The sequence below is a fragment of the Leopardus geoffroyi genome, chromosome E2, assembly GCF_018350155.1.
Source record: "Leopardus geoffroyi isolate Oge1 chromosome E2, O.geoffroyi_Oge1_pat1.0, whole genome shotgun sequence".
Classification (NCBI taxonomy): Eukaryota; Metazoa; Chordata; class Mammalia; order Carnivora; family Felidae; genus Leopardus; species Leopardus geoffroyi.
This window is the reverse complement of record NC_059335.1, coordinates 40,912,449-40,936,624: the sequence shown is the minus strand read 5'-3', so window position 1 is coordinate 40,936,624 and position 24,176 is coordinate 40,912,449. Positions and strand designations below refer to the sequence as shown.

The following is a 24,176-nucleotide window of genomic DNA, read 5'->3' as shown; positions in this document are numbered from 1 at the left end:
TGCACTTTCAAAGCTGACACTCATGTGGTTCTCTATTTCTCTAGAAGCGGAGGATCAGAATTAAACATTGCAGCAGTTTTAAAATTTCCACTCGCCCCAGAGAACGTTAGGTCATGGATAAGGGGCCCTATTTGCTGCATACTTTGACATGTGAATTTGGTATTAAAGCATGGAGCAAATGACCCTTTCGCAGTCTTTGCTGTGTGTTTTGCACCTGAGCAGAAGTGATTATTATCTTAAGCTTATGCTTGCCTCCAAGTGTAGAAATCAGGGAAGAAGAAATATGATTCGATAGTTCTTACGATATTTCCTCTCGCCATTCTCTGTGAGTTCCACAGACATGGCATAATTCCTGCGGTGTGATTTGAAACTAGAGACCAGCTCAGTGCTGAGTGATGAGATCTGAACGGGGAATAAAATATGCTTGAATTAATTTGCATAATAGAACCCGATTGGTTACAAAGCTGTGTTTGTTGAAGTGGAGAGCAGAGCCCCGGAGCTCCCCCGCAAGGGGACACTGCACATGCAGAATGGAGTTTTGAGTTCTGGTGAGGGCCTCGATAATATTCTTAATGTAATGATAACCTGTCTTTAACTGTAAATTAGCTCCCTGGAAATGAAAAGAACAGGTCAGCCTGTCTGATCCTTCCAGCTCTGTGGGGAAGAGAAAGCTGAAAAACCAAAGCTGCTTGCTTTCTGCTAAGCGCTTCCGTCTTTCTTTCTCTACCCGATAACAATTTCCAGCAGGAGTCCAAATATACTTAAACACCCGTATATGTCATTTTCTTTTACGGAGACAAAAGCAGGCACAGCAAGAGGGTTTTATGCTCAAGGCGCAATAGCTTATGACGGGCTATCTGCTCTCAAGATAGAGGGGCGAGACTTCCACTTAGAGCTGGTGGTTTTGCAAATCCATTTTCCTGTCATGTTATTACTCCTGTGACTTTCAACAACATTTATTTTTCCTTCCGAGCAATATGCTCCCACCATAAAGTAAAGTCGTCCTATATGTTTTAGTGGAACCCCAATGCTTAGACATCCTGGCACACTGCTAAAAAGTGCTTTAATGGAAGGATTGTTTGAGAATCGCCTTGGGGGTCTTTATTAAAACCAATTAGAACACTGATATTTCCCTGATTATTACCAATGTCAAGACCTTCTTAGGAGGGCAGCCTCCTATTAATTTTCATGTGTGATTCCTGAAAACTCTCTACCATTGAATATGTCAATCAGATTTCTAGATTTTAGAAGTATTTCTTTAAAGAAGAAAAATGAATCTCCTTGAACAACTTTTTAAACGTACATACTTAGAAATTCTGAAACAGAGCATTTAAAAATAAAAAGCAACGATTAAGTTTTGTGTAATGGGTTAAGGACCTGGTTGTACCGTGTTGTTGATGGACTGATGTAATTACTTCCTGTTCGTCTTCACTTTGGTCACTGCAATAAAATGCTTTATCTTCCTCTTCTGGGTTTGGTTTTAGTATTTTAGTCACCCCCAGTGCCACCAACACTTAAACTGTTCTCGTTGTAAGACTATTATGTGTGTATCAGGATGCATGTCTATGTATGACCTGCAGTCTTCTCTTCTCCGAAGGACGGTATGGGGCACAGGATTATAGGGGACAAGGATGCAGACCTTGGAGCCAAATACCTAGGGTTCGTGTCCCAGTCCCTCTACTTACTGGTTCTGTAACCATGGGCAAGTTGCTAAATCTTGCTATGCCTCAGACTGCTTACCTATAAAATGGGACTTGCAATAGTACTATTTTGCAGGGTTATTGTGACAATTTCATGGCTCAACTCGTGGAAAGCACTTAGAAGAGTGTTAGCCAGAAAATAATCTGGTACCAATATTAACTTTTATTACTATTTTCATCAGAGTCATATTATTAGTATATACCACGTTCTAATGTTGGTTTACTTCAGGTGCCCGCTAGCTTACAGTATCTGTATCACAGGAGCCACATCAGTTCTTTATGAATTCAGACACAAACAAATGGCAGGAGTTAGTATTGTTCACTGGTTACGAACACAGACGCCAGAGCCAGATGGCATGTGTTCAAATCCCAGCTCTGCTCTTTCCCAGAAGCGTAGCCTCACACAAATTGCTTCATTTATCCAGGCCCCAGCTTCCTCATCCTTTAAAATAAGAATATTCATAGTACCTATTCAGAAGTTTGTTGTAGAAATAAATGGCTGAATTACTATTTGTAAAGTTTTTAGAACAATAGCTAGAAAATGCTTTCACTGAGTGAATTTTCATTCTGAAAATGAATATGTATTTTTTAAATTATGTCTTAAAATTCATCTTATACATGCCTGAGGCTAATAATTAAAATAACTTTTACATGTTACATTTACTTATTGAAGAAGCACTTTGAAATAATGGGTTTAATGAGTTACTTTTACTTACTTTAATTAAAAAATATTTATTTATTTTAGAGAGAGAGGACACACATCCACAAGCGGGCGAGGGGCAGAGAGAGAGGGAGACAGAGGATCCCATGTGGGCTCTGCGCTGACAGTAGAGAGCCCAATGCGGGGCTCAGACCCACGAAGCATGAGATCCTGACCTGAGCTGAAGTCAGACACTCAACTGACTGAGCCACCCAGGCGCCCCTCAATGAGTTACTTTATGTCTTTTATTATTTTCTTTAATGTTTAGTTATTTTTGAGAGACAGAGAGAGACAGAGCACGAGTGGGGAAGGGGCAGAGAGGGAGGGAGACACAGAATCCAAAGCAGGCTCCAGCCTCTGAGCTATTGCCACAGAGCCCAACGTGGGGCTGCAAGATCATGACCTGAGCCGAAGTCGACTGAGCCACCCAGGGGCCTGTCAATGAGTTACTTTTAAAAGCAAGTTGTTTTTGCTATTCTTTCCAAGAAAAGAAAATCGATAATTTCATCTTTTCAATAGTGGGTTTGTTGTTTATTGGTCATGTGGAAACTCTTAAATTCATTAGCTAGAATTTTTTTTATCAAGGGAAAAAAGTTGTCATCCAGTTTTAACACTTCGGGTGTCAGAAATAATTGTGCTTTACAGCTAAATGGAAGCCAGAAGAAAGAGGTGCAGAAATATGAACTTTAATTAAACCCTTTCTTTCAAATATACTTCACAGTTTATATGCAAGAATAATTTATCACCATGTGAATGAACACTTAATACTTGGCATGGTGTAAAATGGGCAGGGATCTTGTTGCACCATATGGTCTTTTCTCTCGCTTCTTCTTAAGATTCTACGGTGGCAGTATTAAGTTTACTTGAAGTATGTGGCTCAAATCATACATTCAGCTTTTATTAATGGTTTGCTTTCGAAAGTGCAGGCACTGGACCTGTAATCGTGTATAAAGTATAATCCCAACCATGAAGATGCATCCAGTTTAGTAAGGAGATGGTGTATGAATCAGAAGAAATCCCCAACAATCTCTCACTGGAGCTCCAACCATGAATATGAAACTGGAAGCCATTTGTAGAAAATGTCACCCAACAGCTTCATTTTAGAGAGAATGTACCAATGCGGGAATGATGAGGTCCCATGACAAGCTACTGGCAGATCCTTGACGATATATCTGGCTTCCTGACTTAAGCCCGAGGATCTTTGTATTGCTTCACATTGACTCATTTTGTGATCTAACTGCTCCTGGGTCCCTATCTGTGCTTTTTCCACACAGTCAGTTTGGATTGCAAGAAACAGCATTTGATGTATTATTAATATGCCCAAGTCTGAGGATGAAGCTGTTAAATGATGACACTGCCTTTTCAGTCTTTCTCTCTCTTCCACACAGCTTTTTGCATACCCTGAAATGTCTGTCTACAACAAATATTGGACTCCATATTCCTTGAAAAGAGACTAACAGAATACATCATACCGTGTACTGGGGGCAGTGACGGACTTCTGAAAACCTAGATATGTTTTCCCATATTACAAAGGAGGCAGAGAAGCTTGGGTTGGTAAAGTCAAAGACCATCATAAGGGACAATGTTCTGCTCCAACAAATTAGAATTCCACCAATTCCTTTGTTTTCTAGACTACTGAGACGAGACGGATACCACGTGGTATCCCCCATGTAACTCTTATTCCTCAATTCGTCTCTTAGAGAAAGCGCCTCACCATCCTTTTCTGGGCATCTCAATCTGTAAGGCAAGAACACCTCCTTATACTGAGTAAGACCTGTGGGCTTGGGTTGTGGCACTCTAGGAGGAGAGGAAGAGACTCGGTGTGTGCCCTGCTCTGTATGCAGCCCCGTCTGTGTGCAGCAATTCTTGTCATCCACATTGTCGAGACGAGACCACTCCAGAGCCTCAGAGTGCCTGAATGAAATGCCCAAGGCCTTCTATCTTATAAGATATAGAAGTGGTATTCCAATCCAGGTCTATCTGATCTTCAAATCTAGGTACATTCCACTATGCCAAGATTCAGGAGGCTTCCTTTCTGTTTTCTTCCCCTCCCCCCTCCCCACTGCTACCACTACATTCACACTGGATAGCTAAGAATTAAATGCTTTTTTTTCGACCTGCTCAACAAGCTCACCAGTGTCATTTAGACCCACCAGTGCTGAAATGAAGTGTCATCCTCAGTATCAGTGTGTTACCCTCCATGTCCAACAATCTTTAGTGATTCACCTCCTTCAGTGGTGGGTGTGGTAATGGGGATTGATTGCCTGGTTCTGGGAGCTAGGGTTTCAGCTGGAGTGCGGGTGGTGTACCAAGGGAAGAGGTTGATTGTCCAGAAGAAAATGCAGGGCACTAGGGAGGGGAACAAGCAAGGGGAGTTGCATAGGGAATAATTAAGTTTCCAGCACCAGCAAGACTAAGTCTACTGAAGAAGTCCAGGAACCCGAGGCAGGAATTAAGGACCAGAGTAACTATACGTCAGAAACCCACAAGAGGGGTGGAAGGCTCATCTTTCTACTCATGAGTAGCTGAGCCATTGCTGAGTGCCAGGAGCAAGACCTTTGGGTCAGTCAGTGGGGTATGCTCTTGTATTTTGCAACTCCTGGTTGGAAAAAGCTTGTAAAGTATCCTTTTTAAGACTGCCAGGTTAAGGATCTTCAGCTTCTTGGGTAGACCTTTGATCAAACAAAAGCAAATCTTGTTCATTAAATTGACTCTGTAGCATTCACCGATCCACCAATGAGAACTTGATTGATTATTTAATTGGCAAGTGTTTCAGTGACCATGAGTGGTTTCTCAGCATCTGCCCCAACCTCCTTTCTCTGGCAGGTTCCATTGCTGCCTTTCTCCTTCCTTACACCACACAGTCATGCTGACCAGCGTTGGGACATGCTGTGCTTATGAAGAGCTCTGGGCTTTGGGTCACACTGTTTCTCCTGCATGGCCAACCCATCGACTCCGTTCTGATCACAGTAACTCACTTGAGGGTGGAGCACAGCCAGCCTGTACTCCAGGAGTCTCCCACAACTGCCTCTACTCTCTGCTGTCTCCACCCTCAATCCCCATGGATTAGATGTTCCTCTCCTGGACTCCCATAATGCCCCAAGTTTCCCAATTATGAAAACATACCCTAGCATAACTGTGATCAATAATAATAATAATAAATAAATATGGAATGCTTGCTTTGTACCAGACATTGTGCTAAGGGATTTAGAGGCACTAGTCATTTAATCCCCGTGTCAACCTTGCAGTGAGTACGATTAGCATCCCCATTTCATAAATGAGCAAGCAGAGCTCAAAGAGCTGGGGTTTACCCCAAACCTGGAGCTGCTTTGTAGGTAGTAAAACTGCCACCGAGACCCTGGCAGCTGGATTCCACAGCACACATGTTCATCCTCATAAAGGCCTTGAGGGATTTCCTTGTGTGTTTATCCCACCCACCATGTGACAAGCTGCAAGAGAGAGCAGGGACTGTTTCTTACTCAGCCTGCCCCCTCACTACCCAGAAGGAAGCGCTCCTGTGGTCCAGCGTTTATGGGATGGGATTGAAATGAATTGGGGATGGAGCCTGCAGCTAATCTGACCTTTCTCTCTGCCCGCAGAAGCCGACTGGGGAAGTGGGCAGCCCTGACCGTGATGTGCTCAGCCAGCAGAGACATTCCATTCCGAGAGAGGTCTGCCTGACACGTCTGGGAGGCCACCATCAGCCAGGCCGCCACAGGGTTGGTGAAAGGGGTGACAGCCGCATTCTCCTGTGCCTACCACATAACCAAAAATGAAGGAGCACTACTGTTTACAAGCCGCCCTGGTGTGCCTGGGCGTGCTGTGCCACAGCCAGGCCTTCACCACCGAGCGACGGAGCCACTTGCGACCCTCGTTCCACGGGCACCACGAGAAGGGCAAGGAGGGGCAGGTGCTGCAGCGCTCCAAGAGAGGCTGGGTCTGGAACCAGTTCTTCGTGATCGAGGAGTACACGGGGCCTGACCCCGTGCTCGTGGGCAGGGTAAGGCTGCTGCTAGGCAGCGTTTGTCTCTCTCGCCACTGTTCCAATAGTAGGGTATGGCCAAAAAAGAACATTTCTAGGTGGGAAAACACTAATGGCGCTGCAGTAAAAACCATAAAATCAATGTTTAAACAGCCTTTCAGGGGCACCTGGGTGGCTCAGTCGGTTAAGCATCTGACTTCAGCTCAGGTCATGATCTCATGGTTCACGAGTTTGAGCCCCACATCGGGCTATGTGCTGACAGCTCAGAGCCTGAAGCCTGCCTCTTGGGGAGCCTGGGTGGCTCGGTCGGTTGGACATCCGACTTCAGCTCAGGTCATGATCTCACTGTTCCTGGATTCAAGCCCCATGTCAGGCTCTGTGCTGACAGCTCAGAGCCTGGAGCCTGCATTGGATTCTGTGTCTTCCTCTCTCTCTGTCCCTCCCTTGCTCATGCTCTGTCCTCTCTCTCTCAAAACTAAACATTAAAAAAAAATAAACAGCCTTTCAGACTTTTTAATTTTTCAATTCATAGTCATCCATGTTAAGAACACTTACATTTTCCACTGAATGTTATACCATGGAACTCCATTTTTAATAGCTGCACAATAGTCTACTAATTAGCCATCATTTATTGGCCCATTCTCCAACGGAAGGCATGTCCCTGCCTACACCCTATCTCCAACTCTGGTGCCCTTCTCCACTCTTTATGAGAGCTTGCCTTTTTGCATTACACATGTTTATTTATTCTTCAGTCTCCCTCACTGGACTGGCCCAATGTCCTGTGTCCCGAGGTCCTGGTACTAAGCCTAGTTTTGGGGAAGCCTTTGTAAATATCTGATGAGACAAATGGATGTGTCTTCAGAATGGATGAGATTTTATCCACTTGAGCTTAGGGATGGCAAAACCCAGTTGGATGAATTGAGTTCTAGCAGTACTCAGACTCTGCATTCTCTGTGTAATCCCTCCAAAAAAGTACAAGAGTAGAAAGTCCACAATACATTAAAAAAATTATTGTCCATTATCATTTATGATAAAGCATGCAACCATCTTTCAGAGAAGAGAGTGACATTAACTACAAGGAGATGAGTGGTCATCTACACAAGAATGAACACCTACTATGCTCAGGGAAAGAGCTAAGCAAATGGCAGACTAGCATAAAATAGTCCCTGACCTCAAAGGGTTCAGAGGCTAGTAGAAAGGCAAACTTATCTAACGAAAAACAAAAACAAACAAACAAACAAAAAAAAAAACCCCACCTAAAACTAAAATAATTAAGAAATTCAACAGAAGTGATGATACTTTTACCTGGTAATGTTTGGGAGGGATGAAGGAAGGTTTTATAAAGAACATGATAATAACTTGTAACCTGAGAGATGAATGAGTAGGAGTTATCCAGTGAAGGGGGAAAAGTACAAGAGTAGATCTGGAGGGTGCTAATTTCTGAGTCTTGTATATTCCATCGAGTTATTTCAGTTGTTCTTTAACATGAGAGCAGTAATCCATATTTATGTAATTGACTTATTTGGAAGAGGTTCATAGTAGCATCTGAGTAATGTTCAGGGTTGGGGAAATGCCTTTTCAAAGAGATGTACCAAAGGAGTTTCATTCATGTATACCCCAAAATGGAAAGATTATACCCAAAATAGAAGTAGTCTTGGGAAATGGGAACCCGGGGAAATGATTGGCATGTGAATTCCCTACGTGAGGAGATGGGCTCTGTGCCCAGAGAGGAAGACAAGACTTCAGTCATGGCAGGGGCTGTGCAGCTTGAACACCATGGAGAGCTGTGCGTAAATTTTTCTGAGAATATAGAACCTTTGCCTTAAGGACTTTCTCAGTGGAGAATGGTGTGTTCGTTAGGGTGGAAGATTGTAGGAGAGACAGGACCTGGAGAGCCATTTCCTTATCTCTGTGGAACAAGCAGTTGGCAAGCCCACTAAAAGGGATCTTAGGACAAAACATGGAGAAGAGGAAGCAGTGAATGGGCTTTGAAATCCTCGTACCTGAGCTTGAGTGTGAGATGTCCGATTGGAGAGGGGAAGAAGAAAAAAAAAAGGGGGGGCTGGATCCTATGGATCTTCCTTTTGAGATAATGTGGAGATATATATATATATATATATATATATATATAAAACTATATATATAACTATAGATAGATATAGATATAGATGATATAGATTAGATATAGATATAGATGATATAGATATAGATATTGATATCTATATATATAGTTCCCCATGAATAGAGGGAATAGACTAGATGACCTTTGATTTGACAGCATTCAAGGTTGAGTGCTTTATGATGCTCTGAAAGTAGAATTTGGCAAGCGATGGACTTTCAGATTTCTTGCAGGAAGCACAGTCTGTGTCGTGCTGTGCCCTGCAGAGGGGGAAGCCAGCAGTCTTTGGCATTAGGAATTGGCTGTGTATGCCTCAGCAACTGGGTCCCCTGATAGGAAGGAATGGTTTCCCAAACTGCTTTTTGTGTAGAACCTAATAAATAGTGTTGTCAGTTGTACAGGTCATCTTTGTGGGAGAGAGAAAAAGAAGGAATTTATATCTAACTTTCAAATCCGAAAACAAAGTAGAGAAAGATAAGGAGTGCTGTAAGTTTACACTTTTGCAGTGATTTGGTTGATCATGAACTAGAATCTGTTTAATTCATAAGAAACTTGCCAAGCTCACGTGGAATTCATGAAAGCCCAGAGAAACTTCCCTTCTAGCCACTCCCTTTAAAATAAGCATTTATTTCCTTTTCATTCACAAGACTGAGCCCCTAACTTTTGCCAGGTCTCAGGCAGAGAAAACGAACAAATGCAAACTGTTTGGGGGGTTGGGGAGAAAGCCAGCCGCATGGCGGCAGGGATCCCGCCCTCACTGTGGAAATTGTATGAAGATCAGAGCAATTCTGTTCATCCTTTAGAAGCCACAAAATAGCTTCATATTTTACTCACAAACTGCCTTATTCATGAGAAATGTATTAACCATCATTTCATGACAACACGTAGCTTGTTATGAATAACAAGTTCTGAAGACAGGTATATTTTTTCAAATTTTCCTGAGAAACACTGTGTACTAAAATCAAAATGGTCTTCCTGATTTGTACCTACAGGTACCCCCTGAGCCGAAATATTTGGTGTTTCACTGAGGTGCTGCAAATCAATTAGATACTTTCTGGGAAACTGAAACCAATACAAACATCTCTAAAAAGCACTGTGTTCTATCTTGCTTTGTGATTCTGAACAAGCTCCTCAGGCTTTGGTTTCCTAACAATAATCAAATTGGTGTTAACAATAGTATTTAAATGACATTACTAATAATATCAGTATGAAAATGTCATTGCTAATCAATCAATATTATTATCAATGCCATTTGAATAAAGCTTTTTGGTGTATACTGGGTTTTCTCACATAGTAGGCGGAACCAAGGGCTTTTTAGCCACTTGGCTAGCCTTGAAGCCTACGAGAATGGCAAAAGCAATGCTTCTCTCTTCTCACAAAGGGCATAATGAGGGCAGAGGTACTTAAATTAAGATGAAAGCTTCAGACATTGAGATGACATCAAGGGAAGGTAAGGAATTCATTGCTACAGGAAAATCAGACGTGGTCTTTGGGTGAGTCCCATGTTATGAAACACAGAGCAGAGTCCAGGCACAGGATGGGTAGTCAGGAGAACTGGACGATGCCCTGGCCCTGTGAAGTGTGGAGTTGGGCAAGTACCGTCATTTCTCTGGGCTCTGTCAAAGGAGGGGGAAAACCTGAACATATGTAAGGTTCTCTCAATAGTCTAAGAAGCTTCATATTTATCAACCTGTCCTACCCACCTTATGCCTATGATCAGAATGAGAGCTTCTTCCTGACAGGCCACATCCCCAGGCCCTCATGTGCCTCACAGAGTGTCTTATGGAAAGGTCTGATCGGTGAATTGCTTATCGTGACGAAAGCCTAGAAACAACCTCAGTGTCCTTTGGAAGAAGACAGCTAAAATGAGATGATAGCATGCATCCAGTGGATGTAGCAGTCCAAAAGGTCACCTGAATTTACTGTTATAGGAAAACAGAGGTGCAGAGTGCTATTTGTGCACTATGGCACTTTATTGCATAAAAACAAATGAGGGCATTTATGTATCTGTACAGATATTCTAGTATATGCATAAACCGTATCTTAGATTCACAGGAAACTGGTAACAACTGTTGTGTCTGAGCAGAGAAACTGAAGGAGTGGGAATCAGAACTGAGAAGACTTACTTATGGCATAAATGTTTGTTTTTTATATTTTTATGTCATCTATGTTTCTTTCAAAACAACTTAATATATGTGCATATGTGTATATATTTTGCTTGTGTGCATACTCGTGTGAATATGTGCGTATATTTTGTATGTGTGTATATTTGTGAGGGAAAGTATGACTCTTAGAATTTAAAAAACTCAGGATTCAAGTCTGAATGCTGGCTTCACCTCTCCCAGCGGTGTGACTTTGGCCAAGGCAATTGTCTTCTCTAAGATTCCATTTCTTCATTTGTAAAATGGGGGCAGAGCATCTCCCTTTCAATGGTGTATGTGTGTGTGTGGGGGGGGGGGGCGTCTGTGTGGGTGTGGGTGGACAGCGTGCTGTGGCAAACAGTGTATGAATGAGACTCTGTTTCCCCACGGCATCCCTCATGGAATTACAAATCTTGGTTTCTCTTTTCCTAGCTTCATTCCGATATTGACTCTGGTGATGGGAACATTAAATACATTCTCTCAGGTGAAGGAGCCGGAACCATTTTTGTGATTGATGACAAATCAGGGAACATTCATGCCACCAAGACATTGGACCGGGAAGAGAGAGCCCAGTACACGCTCATGGCACAGGCGGTGGACAGGGACACCAACCGGCCGCTGGAGCCACCGTCGGAGTTCATCGTCAAGGTCCAGGACATTAATGACAACCCGCCCGAGTTCCTGCATGAGACCTATCATGCCAACGTGCCTGAGAGGTCCAACGTGGGTGCGTACATGAGGGGAGACCTGCTCCATCTACAGGCCTCGTGTCCCTGTTGGGGGTGGGGTGGGGGGGCTGCTGCCCATATTCTCCCAAATCAAGAAGCAGAATTTATACCGCATCTTCAACGGCATACGACCAAAAAAAGTGTTATTTGTGTAGTTGAAGTTTCAAATAGTTAAAATAGACCTGAGATTTTAATATCTAGTCTTCGAAAACACAAGAATGTGGCAGAATGGCAAGAACCTGACGGGCTGCAGGCAATCCTGGTTCTGGCGCTCATTAGCTATGCGACTTGGATCCAGCTCTGTCCATTTTCGCCTTAGTGTCCCTTTCTGTAAAATGGAGTCATAGTTTCTAGTCTTGCAGGATTAGAGGCAATGCAGTTCAGTCACTAGTGTGCACTGATGTCTAATGAGGAACAGTAATCGTAATATTTGTTGCATGTAGACATCATACTAATTGACTTACATGACATTATTGCATTTATTTTTTTGGGCTAATCCATCTTTGTAGTGAGGTAGGTCCTATTTGACATACTTTGCAGATGGAAAGCCCAAGCCAGGAACAGGATGACTAATTTATCGAAAGTCATCTGAGCTATTAAGTGGCTCCAGAATACACACTTAATCAGGACACTATGCCACCATCTGTTAGGATAATTTAGAAGCGGATATGTCCTTTCATCATGCCTTAAGACACTCTGCATTGTCAAAGGATACTTCTCTCAAGGATTTCTTCAACGAGCCACCTTTTCCTGGCAGCAGCTTTTGTCTGGCTTTATAGAATGCATTCATTTGTGGTCTTTTGAGAAATATGCCTCATATTAAGAAAGGTTTGTCTTTCAGACAGTGATCATGGCTGTTCTGGTCAGGGAATGAGTCTGATTATATGAATCAGAGATTTTAGAGCGCAAATGAACTTAAGAATCATCAGGGCCAAACTGCCCATTTTACAGATGAGAAAACCAAGCATCAAGAATGGGAAACAACCTGTTCAAAACAGTTAGATGCAGAAGGTACCCTAGGGCCCTAAGCTCTTTCCACGTTGCATGTAGAACCTGGGATGTGGATTTTTTTAAGCACCACCCCCCTTTTTTTTTCCCTCCTCCAGATAAAGTTGGGCTTTTCTCACACTTTATGAAGGTGGGGCTGAGTCACTTCTTGCCTGTCTCCCCTGGCCGTGACCGGTCCCTTAGTTTCTTGGTAATCGCCTAGGGATTTTAATGAGAAAAATCCAACAGAAACTAAAGCATTAAATAGGGGACTGTAGCATGAGCAACTGAGCCAGAAGGCAAAGCCTGCCATCAAAAAGAACACTCCAGAGAATTCACATTGTTCTCACCTCTGGGAGCTCCTTGATGCTTGGGACTAACACCCAGGCTTTCCATCACGGCTTCCGAGAGTCGAACCTGGTGTCACAGTACCGGGCTGCTGTTATGGCGGTGGCCCTGACGAGCCAGATGGTGGTGGCCCTGACGAGCCAGGTGAACTGTCACATAGTTCTCATTTTGTCATCTGTAAAGTGAGGATAATGTAAACTGTGACGAGGGTTAAGTAAAATACAAAGGAGTCATAATGGACTGAGTGCAGTTCTAGAAACAAATGAAGCATAACAATGTAATACTTTCCCTAGCTCAGTCACAATGATGCAGGCTAGGCCTATTCTCCTTCATAAATGTCCACTGCCTAGAATAGTGCCTGGTCCTATGGGAAGAGCTTGAGAAAAGTTGTTAGCACGAAATAATGAGTTACAGAAACGTAATGAGAAAAAAAGCAAGATTTCCTTTTATACCATGTAAAAATCACTGACTGTTGTAAATTAAAGGGTCGTCAGAAGCTGTGTCAACGGGCTCCCTCACCTCCCACCCAGGACCTTGCCCCTCTGCTGGAAATGTCAAGGAAAGACCCTGGGTTTGGTTGGTTGCTCGATGGGGGTTAGACTAATGACTCTGGCAATAATCTACTTTGCAAAATAGGATTGTAAAATTCCTACCTCTCACACCCAGTTTCTCAAAATACAATTGCTGTCAAAACGAGGAGCAGAGGGGATGGATGTTCGTGGAACACAAGGAACGTGCCCCGAAAGTACCTGGTGCAGGGAGGCTCTAATTGCCGTTTCCCTTCCCGGGCATCTCCCCCCATTCTGTAGTTCAGTGCTTTGTGCCCTCAAATCCTGGTGACCATCAAAGAACAGAGGCTTTTCTAGGAGAAACGGAATCCCGTCTTCCTTCATTTCCCTGGTTTCCTTTCCTTCAGACCCACAGATGTCTTAAGGGTGGTTTCTATTAAATAACTACCAGACCCGTTAGAGGTGGGAAGATGCAATTCTCATGTCATCAGGGAACAACATTCTGTACAATATTTATAGCCATAAATTCATTAAAATGCGGTATTAGAAGCTATTTTATTACATGCAAAGCAACAATAAAATGATGTATTTATTGTGCTGCTACAGATGGAAGGCTACATACTCTGTCCTTACACAAAAAGCAATTCATCACTAATTATCTTTTATTTTACTCTTTGGGAAGATTGTTATTTAATTATTTGATATACTGAACATTTCAGTTGCATGGGTCTTAGAATGTTTTTGCATTAATGTTCATATTGTTATTTTAACTACTAAGCAGAGCACGATGTACTATGAATATAGAAAGTTTATTTTTAAGCTATGGGAATTTTTTTTAAGGAAGGAAAGAGGGAAGGAAGAAGAGGAAGAGAGGAAGGAAGATTACTTTACATCTGAACCCCTGAAAACTGAGAGCATGTTAAACAATTATGGGGCTTTTCTCCGTTTTTAAAGTTAAGATGGAACTTTGTAAACTGGAATATAATTCAAAAAGCTGAAGGGGTGTTGCTAATGGATTTATTTCATTTTTAAGGGACATCGGTAATCCAGGTGACAGCTTCAGATGCAGATGATCCCACCTATGGAAACAGCGCGAAGTTAGTATACAGCATCCTAGAAGGACAACCCTACTTTTCAGTAGAAGCACAGACAGGTACTGTGCAGTGTTGTTGGGATCTGTGACACATTGTGAATAAGAAGTCCAGGCCTGCTCAGTAAACCTATTTGAGTCTTAGTTTTCCCAAATACAGGAAAGGCCACCTTACAGGATTGTTGAGAGGATTAGACACTGTGCCTGCATGTGCCTGGATATGGTTAGCATCCAATGAACCTTATTTATTATTGTTTCTGCCTCTATGTCACCATGTCACAATAATAAATATAATCTTAAAATACAACTTTTATCTTAAAATCATATCTTACATTTTTTTGTTGTTAGTGTTTGTTTATTTTTGAGAGAAAGAAAGAGCGTGAGTGGGGGCGGGGGGGGCAGGGGGCAGAGAGAGAAGGAGACACAGAATCAAAAGCAGGCTCCAGGCTCTGAGCTGTCAGCACAGAGCCCTATGCGGGGCCTGAACCCACAAACTGCAAGATCATGACCTGAGCTGAAGTCAGACGGTTAACCAACTGAGATACCCAGGCAGGCCATCAAGATAAATTCTTGAGAAACATGCATTTAAGTTGAACATGTAATTTAAGTTGAATTTTAAGATATGATTTTAAGGGGCATATGGGTGGCTCAGTCAGTTAAGCATCTGACTTTGGCTCAGGTCATGATCTCACAGCTCCTGAGTTCGAGCCCCATGTCAAGCTCTGTGCCAACAGCTCAGAGCCTGGATGGAGCCTGCTTTGGATTGTGTGTTTCCCTCCCTCTCTGCCCCACTCCTGCTCACACTCTCTCTCTGTCTCTCAAAAAATAAATAAATGCAGGGGCGCCTGGGTGGCGCAGTCGGTTAGGCGTCCGACTTCAGCCAGGTCACGATCTCGCGGTCTGTGAGTTCGAGCCCCGCGTCGGGCTCTGGGCTGATGGCTCGGAGCCTGGAGCCTGTTTCCCATTCTGTGTCTCCCTGTCTCTCTGCCCCTCCCCCGTTCATGCTCTGTCTCTCTCTGTCTCAAAAATAAATAAACGTTAAAAAAAAAAAAATTAAAATAAATAAATAAATAAATAAATAAATAAATAAATAAATGTTAAAAAAAAATAATGCTCAGGTGTGTTTGGGACGTGGCACATTCCCTCCACTGCACTTACAGATTCCCAATTGGTGTCACCCAAAAAGAAGACTGCACAGTTCTTACAGAAAACAAACAGCAAACTCAAAAAGTGAAAACATGTAGCCACCAAAACCACAATGGTTCACTTCATTTACACCAAACTTTATTCTAGGGTCCTTCCATTAGAATAAACACTGAAATACTGTGAAAGTTCCATTCTATATTATCACCCCCCAAACTGCTGCCTTTTCCTGTATATTTGAAAGACATTTGCAAATAATCCACATTTGTTATTATAGCTAAATTGTATGAAATACAAATATATATTAGTAGGTATACACAGGATCTGCCAATCAGATAAGTTGCTCATTTACTAGATATCACTTCCACTGACCTACATAATTATCTATTTGTAGCCACTTTGCTTCAGAACACAGTCTATGGGGCTGTGTGGCTATGATTTCATAGAAGGCATTTGCCTTTCCACATTAACCAAGGATAAATGTGGGATTTCATCTAGATTTTTGAGATGTTAAAAACTGATGGAGGAACTCCAATTATAACCTTATTTTTTCTCAAGGACTCATGGTTAGGAACCACCACTTTGAACATACCAAAGTATTTAACAGATAAGGAAAACAAGACTCAGTGAGTTCAAGGGTGCTGTTGGGAAATACAGACTAAGAGAGGGACAAGGGTGCTTTCTTTATATTTCCAGTATAAATGTTACTATATCTACAGAAAGGAAAAGCTTGCACATGTTCCCAAGAGATTTAAGCGAGCATGGTTTTCATACAAATTATGTGCTAATCTCCAGGGATCATGTAGAATTCAATCATTAATTTACCCCTGTGCTCAGTGACGGGTGATAGTACAACAATGTTTGTGTATGCATTGTGTGTGTTTTTAACTTGTTTGGCTTACTCCTTTAAAATTTAATAATTACATTTTAATGTTTTGCTTGGAATATATGCCACCTACATTTAACCTAATATAGATCATAAAAACATTTCCAAGAGTTGAATGCTGGGATAGACTTTCAAAAGATTCCACTGGTAATTCAAAAGTGGGGGTTTAGTCATGGGTATCCATGCAATGGGCCCTCAAATATTTCAGCCTTTAGGATCTTGATATGTTATGCCTGAGAATAATGAGCTTATTACTTGCGTTTACAATGCAACATATAAAGCATATATGATTATGATGCTATACGAATAATTATGACAATTTGCTGAGAAGACCACTATATGGTGCTCCAGGTATGACTACTTGTCATTCTAATTATCATGTCAAAGTGACTCTTCTGCGAGGGCAGGAGATTTTTATTCCTCTCTGCTTCCCCTGTGCCTAGAACGTTTTATGTTTTAATGTTGTTACCAATGAATACGTGTGGTGTTTCCCACTCATGGATCCAGGTATCATCAGAACAGCCCTCCCCAACATGGACAGGGAAGCAAAGGAGGAGTACCACGTGGTGATCCAGGCCAAGGACATGGGTGGACACATGGGTGGACTCTCAGGGACAACCAAAGTGACGATCACACTGACTGATGTCAATGACAACCCACCAAAGTTTCCACAGAGTAAGTAGGTGGGCTTGGCTTTCACGTTTTAATGGTGCCATGGCTAGCCCTTCTCCGACCCATTTCTGCTTTGCTCAGCTTTCACGAAGAAATCTAGAAGAATGAAGTCTCTTTATCATTCATGCAAAAAATGAAAACATAAAGAATACAACAGCAACATAAAAATTGAAGGTGCAGTAAAGGTAGGAGGAGGGAAAGGAGATGTAAAAAGTTCCACAACTCTGGAAACGGAAAATCTATTTTGCTAGGTATTTCACTAGATACTGGCTCTGCGATCTAGTAATTAATTAACCTCTCTCTGTGTCAGTGTTCTAATTTCTAATCTGGATGTAATAGTACTGAATAAGTTACCTGTTGCTTTAAAAGAGTGCCCCAAACCTCTGTGATTTAAAACAATAATAATAATTTATTTTTTTCATGAATCAGTCATTTGGGCAAAACTTGGAGGAGACTGCTTTTTCTTTGTTTCCATAGCTTCAGGTAAGGATGGCTTGACTGAGGTCAGAAGATCCACTTCCAAGAATGTTCACTCAAATGTCTGATGAGCTCGTGTTGGCTGTTGGTTTCTATCCATGTGGGTCTTGCCAAGGAATGGCTTGGATAGGTTCTGAAAGTGGGAGTCCCAGGGATACCAAGCAGAAACTGTATTGTCTATTGTGACCTAACTTCAAAAATCACATGGTTGGGGCGCCTGGGTGGCGCAGTCGGTTAAGCGCCCGACTTCAGCCAGGTCACGATCTCGCGGTCCGTGAGTTTGAGCCCCGCGTCAGGCTCTGGGCTGATGGCTCAGAGCCTGGAGCCTGTTTCCGATTCTGTGTCTCCCTCTCTCTCTGCCCCTCCCCCATTCATGCTCTGTCTCTCTCTGTCCCAAAAATAAATAAATGTTGAAAAAAAAATTAAAAAAAAAAAAAAAATCACATGGCATCATTTCCATAAGACTGTCCAAATTTAAGTAGAGTTCTTGTAGACCCCATCTTTCAATGGAAAGACTGTCAAAGTCATGTTGAAGGAAATGCATGTGGGATGGGAGATATGGCTTGAGCCACTTTTGGAGAATACAGTCTTCCACAGGTCTTATTGGAATGTTGTTATAACTAAATCAGCTAGTATAAAATCTTATAATACCTGGCATAATTTGTCACAAATGTTAGCCATTATTATTATATGAGGGATTGTGGTCCTTCTACAAAATTCGTAAGGTTACTGAAGGAAATAAAAGAAGATGATTTTGAAAGGTTATTAATCATCATAATTACAACAACTTCCATCATTTAATGAATAGTAATTACTACTGGATATCTTGACAAGAGCCTACATTTTAGATAAAACTAGGTTTCATAAAAGGTGCACTTAGTGCACATAGAATGTAGTAAAGCCTCCCCCCAAAATAATAATCCAGTTAAAAATGGGCAGAAGCTGGGGTGCCTGGGTGGTCCATTCAGTTAAGCTTCTGACTGGATTTCAGCTCAGGTCATAATCTCATGGTTTGTGAGATCTAGCCCAGAGTTGGGCTCTGTGCTGATACCACAGAGACTGCATGGGATTCTCTCTCTCCCTCTCTCTCTGCCCCTCCCTGACTCTCTCTCTCTCTCTCTCTTTCAAAACAAATAAATAAACTTTAAAAAAGTGGGCAGAAGATAGGAAAAGACATTTCTCCAAAGAAGACCTACAGATGAAAATTGCTCAATATCATTTATCATTAAGGAAATGCGCATTAAAACTATAATGAGTTATCACTTGATACTGGCCATAATAGGAAAAGTAAAAAATACAAGAAAGAAAAAGTGTTGGTGAGGATGTGGAGGAAAAGGAACCCTCATGCACTGTTGATAGGAATGCAAACTGGTGAAGTTAACTGGAAAAGAGTATGGAGGTTCCTCAAAAAGTTAAAAATAGAACTATCCTACAATCCAGTAATCACACTCCTGAGTAGTTACCCCAAAAATACAAAACACTAATTCAAAGGGATAAATACACCCCTATGTTTATAGGAGTATTATTTATAAGAGCCAAATTATGGAACAGCCCAAGTGTCCATGGATTGATGAATGGATAAAGGAAATGTGGTATGTATGTGTGTATATATATATATATATATATATATATATATATATATGGCAATATTATTCAGCCATAAAAAAAGAATGAAAAAGGGGCACACCTGGGTGGCTCAGTCAGTTAAGCCTTCGATGTCAGCTCAGGTCATGATCTCGTGGCCCCATATCAGGCTCTGTGCTGACAGCTCAGAGCCTGGAGCCTGCTTTGGATTCTGTGACTTCCTCTCTCTTTGCCTCTACCCTGCTCATGTTCTGTCTCTCTCTCTCAAAAAATAAATAAACATTGGGGCGCCTGGGTGGCGCAGTCGGTTAAGCGTCCGACTTCAGCCAGGTCACGATCTCGCGGTTCGTGAGTTCGAGCCCCGCATCAGGCTCTGGGCTGATGGCTCAGAGCCTGGAGCCTGTTTCCGATTCTGTGTCTCCCTCTCTCTCTGCCCCTCCCCCGTTCATGCTCTGTCTCTTTCTGTCCCAAAAATAAATAAACGTTGAAAAAAAAAATTAAAAAAAAATAAAAAATAAAAAAAAATAAACATTAAAAATTAAAAAAAAAAAAAGAATGAAACCTTGCCATTTGCAATGACATGGATGGAGCTAGAGAGTATAATGCTACACGATATAGCATATTGGAGTTCAGATAAGTCAGTCAGAGAAAGACAAAGGGGAAAAAAAGAGAGGGAGAAACAAACCAAGAAACAGACTCTTAACTATAGAGAACAAACTGATGGTTATCGGGCAGGGTCGGGGGGGGGGGAAGATGGGAGATGGAGATTAAGTTGATGGAGATTAAGGAGTGCACTTGTGATGAGCACTGGGTGATATATGGAATTGTTGAATCACTATATTGTACATGTGAAACTAACACTGTATGTTAACTATACTGGAATTAAAATTAAAAAATAAATAAATAAAAAAGAATGTAGCAAAGCCAGAGCTTGAACATACATCTGTTTATATAGATACATAGATACAGACAAAGGTATGTGTGATCATAAAGATGCTGGTGCCACTAATCCATGGGTGTGTGGGGGGATGTATCACCACGAAAATGTCATCTTCACTAGATTAGGAGAGTAGCTGGTGGAACCTGGGAGTTTATTGTCAGAGGGATGGCAATTTTTGCAAATGAGGGAACAAGGAAGGCACACAAACATGGCCCCAGGAAGGCACACCAGTCATTCAGAGGAATCCAAAGACAGCAATCTATGCAAGGAACACACCGAGATAGGATTACAAGGCAGTAACCAGTTCTCATGGAGTCCAAAAAGAGGTGAAGAAAGACTGCTTTGCCTGATCAGGCACAAAGTTCAGCATCTCCAATAAGCTTAAGGCTCATATAGCATTCAAAGAAACTACATGCTCCATTATCCACACTGCAGAATTGTTCGGTATGCTAGAAGGAAAAGGCCGAACAGGATTATTAGCATGCAGCCATTAATGCCTTTGCTCACATGCAGTCATATAGTAAAGTTATATTGCTATACTGCAGATGCTAGTTTCACTGCCATGAACTCCAACGAGATTTGGAGAAAACCAACTCAGAGCAGGTTTCTCTAAGCCTGCCTGTAAATTGGTAATTGTTTACAGAGCTTATCTACAGAGACTACACCACCCAGTTGTCCTTGACTGTGCAGGTTTTGGTGTGATAAAGTTGAATATGGTTCCAACCTGAAAACATTCAAAGCCACATAATACAGATTAACATAGACAGCATACTGGAACTGATGGAATCCATAGAAAGGGGAAGCTAGAACTTACCAGAGTTTAAGTAACTTGCCCCAAACCACTCAGCTTTGAAGTGGAAGAGACAAAGTTCCCAGCCCTTGTTTCTCCATATTGTTCCCCGTAGAATATTTTTAAAATGTGGAAATACAGGTAAGATCATTTCAAATCTGGCTTCCCTACTGAAAAGCTTCCAGTGGCTTCCTTCAAGTTCAAATAGAACCCTTCCACAATGGCCTTTTTACATAGATGGGCCCCAGCCTACCTGTGTACCCTCACCTCTTCCAGAAGGCTCCAGCCACACTTGTCTTCTGGCTTCTGTATGTCTTCAACATGTACCTACTCCAGGGTGTTTGCCATTTCGTCTTTGCTTTGTCTGTAATTTTTATCCCCAGAGATTCATGTGATTGATTGTTCAGTCCCTTCTGATGCCTTCTTCTGAGGGATGTCTTCTCTGACCAACCAATTCCAAATCATTCTCAGTTCTCCCTCTTTCTTGTTCTCACACAGCACAGGTAACACAAGTGTATACATTCACACACACACACACACGACATATTCATATAGACACTCTCACTCATGCATGCATATGTGTACCACACAATCACATACCCACTCCCAGACACACATTCACACATACTCACTGTCTCATTACCCTCTACCACTTATCCTACTTTATTTTCCTTCTTTCTAGCAATGACATCAGAGTATGTCATTTGCTTTCTTGTTCCTCTTCAGTGTGCCTCATTAAGGGAAGAAACTTGACGAGTCCATTTACTACTGAGTCTCCAGGGCCTAGAGCAGCACCTGGCATATATTAGGTTCCAAGTACATATAAAATAAATATATATGGACAGACCATACTGTGAGAAACCTTTCCAGATAAGGTAGTGCTTGATCAAATGGTGAAGGAGGCAAAGTAAGAGGAGAGTCACATATAGAGTTAGTAGGCTCATGACCTTGATAAGGATTAAATTTGCATTTGATTTTTAAAAAAAAAATATGGAGCCGTGGGAGGTTCTCAAACAGAGAAGGAGGTTTTTCTGGGTACCTGGCAGTGCCTTGGAATTAATTCGTGGACCATCCTGAAGACACGAAAAGAAGACTTTGCTCTTTGAATGTATAAAGATATATACATGGTCCTCCATCACTTCCTGATGGGAAATGTAACTGAGCATTGTTTTCCTTTCTTACTTGTGGCAGGTGACCCCACCACATGACCCTGGACCCCGATACTGTTTTATCATCCTTTGTAGAACACATTTCTTTGACAAGCAGGCCATGTGGGATCTTCTTTCTCAGCCATTCACTTCTTTCATGTTTTCAATCAATAGAAAGTTCAATTTCAAACCCTTTGAGAAATTTATTGGGATTCAATGAAATCTAAAGTCTTACAGCTGCCAAATAAAAGGGAAAATAAAAATAGATGTCTTCTTCTTCTAGGCGTATACCAGATGTCTGTGTCAGAAGCAGCTGTCCCCGGGGAGGAAGTAGGAAGAGTAAAGGCAAAAGACCCAGACATTGGAGAAAATGGTTTAGTTACCTACAATATTGTTGATGGAGACGGTATGGAATTGTTTGAAATCACCACGGACTATGAGACACAGGAGGGTGTGGTCAAACTGAAAAAGGTGAGTTCGGGTGAGGAATCAGGGGTGTTAGCGGTGTGGCCAGCTCTGCCACGGCAACACTGCAGGGGGATGGAGAGCAGAAGGTTAAGAAAGGAGAATATGGGCAAGGGGGGCTGATCTGACTTTGCAGTTGAGCTCCCAGCTCTGGGGAGGTAACAGAACTGTATCCCTTTCAGTTACTGCAGAGAGAGCTAGCAAAGGGGCTGGGGGCGGGGGGGGGATGTTGGCCGACTGCCTGTTAGTTTTTGTGTGATTGGGCACACTTTCCACATGGAAGGTAGATAGCTGGATAAATCTAGGTTTTAGAGAAACAGCCCTGAGCATGGAAGGGGTTCCTCCTTTGGCTCTTCCAAGCTAACTGTTAATACAGGCGGTTCAGAATGTTTCCTATGTTAAAGTATCCAAGGGCCACCACATTGCTGGGCCTTCTGGGAAACTTGAGCCAATCCTCTCCTTGATTTTCTCTCAAAATTGAGCCTAAGAAACAACCACAATGGACCTTCCCCCCATAGTCAGGTGAACTGTCTCTAAAAATGTGTCCCAGAATTAACTCATAGCAAAGAGTTTATTGTTTGTCCTTGTTTTGTTCTGAAAATCTAAAATGTACTCAATACTAAATATAGGCTAGATGAAGCCTGAGCCTCTTACAAACATTTATTTTTCAGAAAAATCATACAAAGTAGATAGTATTATCCCAATAGGCAATAGTACCTCAATTTAATTATGAAGAGATTGGGACTCAGACAGATTAAGTAATTTGACCCCGTCATAATCACACAGGTAGCAATTCACAGACGTGAAATTCAAACCTGGGTATTCTGGAACAGCTTCCTATTCAAGATGTTTTGGGGACAGTTGGGCCAGAAAGATATTCTGAAGGTATCCAGAAAGGATTCACTTTCAAGTAAAGAAACAGTTACAGTATTTTCTGAAATGCCCCCCGCCCCCCGATTTACCACTTGAGAAATCAACACCTCTCCATCATCAAAGTGTATGGAGCATTAAATCTGAATTGGATGATGGGATTACCTTGGTTTTAATCAAGCATTCATTTTCAACTTCGTTTTGTAGCATGAATATTAAGCTCCTTGGTGTGATGGAAAAGATTGGACTGTAACATTGATAAAAAATTAATTTGAAGAATCAATAAAGAGGCCAGTAGCTGCAGAGCAGGCAGGGGTGGGGTGGGGGAAATTCCTGGGAGGAATCTTTTAGTTAGGGAAGCAGGGAGATATGTGCTGTAGGAAGCAGACTTTTCATAATACTTGGAAACATTGTTGGATTTGGGAGATATATTAGGGGACACAAAACAAAGAGAGGGTAGGGGGTGACTCTTTCACAAGAGAGTACGGAAGTTGGGATGAACTTTGGATAGTAGGAAAAGCCAACATTAGTACAATGAATCAGTGGCCATCGCAGCCTAATCATTAGCCATGAAGGGCTGGGGTAAGCACTCCCTCTGGTTTTCCTCTAGAAAAATAGCTGAGTGGGATGCCTGGGTGGCTGAGTTGGTTAAGTGTCCGACTTCAGCTCAGGTCATGATCTTGTGGTTTGCGACTTTGAGCCCCACATTGGGCTCTGTGCTGACAGCACAGAGCCTGGAGCCTGCTTCGGATTCTGTGCCTCCCTTTCTCTCTGCCCCTCCCCACTCACACTGTCTCTCTCTCTCTCTCTCTCTCTCAAAAATAAACATTAAAAAATTTAAAGAAATAGCTGAGTGACTTGTGTGTTAGCATAGAGCTGTCAACTTACCTTGTTAAT

The 24,176-nt window shown here is 42.1% G+C and overlaps 1 protein-coding gene across 5 annotated transcripts in view; it reads left to right on the top strand.

The window, feature by feature from the left end:
- The window catches only part of LOC123579255 (cadherin-11), a 152,423-nt gene that overhangs the window by 97,553 nt on the left and 30,694 nt on the right, over positions 1–24,176 (top strand). For all 5 annotated transcript variants that reach the window (XM_045442970.1, XM_045442971.1, XM_045442974.1 and 2 more), the window contains 5 exons: positions 6,000–6,400; positions 11,075–11,369; positions 14,248–14,367; positions 16,841–17,008; positions 22,228–22,415. In XM_045442970.1, the coding sequence (XP_045298926.1) occupies positions 6,173–6,400; positions 11,075–11,369; positions 14,248–14,367; positions 16,841–17,008; positions 22,228–22,415 (999 nt within the window). In that variant the 5' untranslated portion in view covers positions 6,000–6,172. The remainder of the gene's footprint in view (positions 1–5,999; positions 6,401–11,074; positions 11,370–14,247; positions 14,368–16,840; positions 17,009–22,227; positions 22,416–24,176) is intronic.